Genomic DNA, 2,029 nt, shown 5'->3' on the forward strand with positions numbered 1-2,029 from the left:
TGCAGTTAACTATTTGGACCTATTCTTTAGGTTTGCACCCTAGGGCCGCCGGGGCAGTGCTGGTGGATTAGGTGGGCTCTACAGGAGAGTTGCGTTAGGACCGTTGACTTGAATTACTTTGTTGTCTTGTTGAATTGTTTTGAAATCAATATGTTTAGTGTTTTGGTACTAACTGCATTTTGGCTAATTTGTGCATATCTTTGGCATAAACCTGTATATGCATGTTCAAAAAGTTTGATCATTTAGTGTGTTTTATATGGTAAAGTTTTCAAAACAAATGGAAGACGGTGGCCGCGATGGAGGTAGGGAACGAAGCCGAGGCCGAGGAAAAGGTAGGGGACGGAGACCAGAACCCGAAAGGGTAGAAAATGAAATTTCGAACCACCAAGCTGATAACCAAGTAGCTACAGCCAAACAACGGATGACAGAATTACTGGCACGAATGGTGGACCAACAGGGTCAGGGTCATGGGAATAGTGTCAAAAACCCTGTAAATAATTCGGGCAATCACGAGGGAGTGGACCGTGCCCTCGAACGGTTCCAAAAATTTGCAGCCCCGAAATTCATAGGTGAACCTAGCCCTGACTTAGCTGAGAGATGGATGGACCGCATGATGGATATATTCGCTGCGCTCGGGTATTCAGAGGAACGGCAGGTATCTTTTGCTGTCTTCCAATTTGAGGGACCAGCCAGAGCTTGGTGGAATGTAATAAAGGCTAAGTGGGAACGAGAGCAGACCCCCTGGACTTGGGTCAATTTCACCCGTGAGTTTAATGAGAAGTATTTGCCACCGATTGTTCAAGAAAGACGAGAAGAGGACTTTATCCGCCTGCGTCAAGGGCCGTTAAGTGTGGCCGAGTACGAGACACAATTTACCAAACTCTCCCGTTTTGCTCCAGAGTTAGTACTAACAGACCGAAAGAGAATTCGTCGATTTGTCCAGGGGTTAAACGTGGAAATACAAGAGGCACTGGTGGCTGCCCAGTTGGATACATTCAGCCAGACCCTGGAAAAGGCACAGCGAATAGAGACGGCAAGGAGTCAAGTGAAAGCTTTCCGTGACAAGAAGAGGACACCATCTGACACCTATACCTACACTGGTGAGCAAAGCTCGAGAAGCGAGCCGCCTAGTAAGAGAAGTAAGGAAGTCAGTGGTACACGACCAGTGGGGACTCCGAATCAAGGTAAAACAAAGGAAGATCAGGCAGGAAAAGGGCCCCAAAGTGGTGTCTCACATGGGGAATCAATGTTGGGAACCAGAAGAGTATGTGATGTTTGTGGGGCCACTAACCATACGGAAGATACCTGTTGGAAGAAAGAGAAAAATCGGCGATGTTTCCGATGTGGTAGCAATGAACACCTAGTTGCTCAGTGCCCTCAGAAGTCGAGGGGAGGAAATAAATCAGGGACGAGGGGAAACATTTCTAGGCCGATCAGGAACACCAAAGGTATGAATTTCGAGGACGAAATTCTTTTAAGAGGGGGAGTTTGTGACGCCCCGAAAAGAATGAGAGTGAGAACCCGGAAATTTTCTAATTTTTTAGGGTTTATTTTATTTAATTGCTCGCCTTTTCTACATTTTCTTTCTTAAAAAAATTCCCCAGATAAAGTTTATGAGCAAAGATAGTTTTAAAATGATTTTTCTAGTATCAGTTAGTTTTTGAGAAATTAAAAGCGTATTTTGAACGTGGGACCCGCAAGTGCGGTAAATGCATTATATTTTTTACAACTTGTTGGAATTTTGTATTAAGTGATATTATTTTACAAGGTGTTAAGATATTTGTATTGGAGAGACAAAAAGAAATGAGATAAGCTTGGAATGGACACATGTTGCCTTGTGATTGGAGCTTGGCATTTGACTAGTCTTTCTTTACCTTTACTAAACCAATTTTGACCAAAATTTGTCTTTCATTTTCACCTTCTTGGTCGGCCAACTCTAGAGAGAAAAGAAAGAGAGCTCTTCAATTTTTGCTCCATTTTCTTGCCCAAATCTTGTAATCCAACCATTTATTTCTCAAATTCCTTCATA

The 2,029-nt window shown here is 43.3% G+C and overlaps 1 protein-coding gene across 1 annotated transcript; it reads left to right on the plus strand.

Moving 5' to 3' along the window:
- Positions 1 to 277: 277 nt before the first annotated feature.
- Positions 278 to 1,448, plus strand: LOC113758901 (the record flags this gene model as incomplete). Its single annotated transcript, XM_027301577.1, has 2 exons — positions 278 to 655; positions 737 to 1,448. Coding segments are annotated over exons 1-2 (1,090 nt in total), but the record flags the coding sequence as incomplete, so codon positions are not given.
- Positions 1,449 to 2,029: the final 581 nt, after the last annotated feature.

Source organism: Coffea eugenioides, unplaced genomic scaffold (assembly GCF_003713205.1).
Source record: "Coffea eugenioides isolate CCC68of unplaced genomic scaffold, Ceug_1.0 ScVebR1_778;HRSCAF=1512, whole genome shotgun sequence".
Lineage (NCBI taxonomy): Eukaryota > Viridiplantae > Streptophyta > Magnoliopsida > Gentianales > Rubiaceae > Coffea > Coffea eugenioides.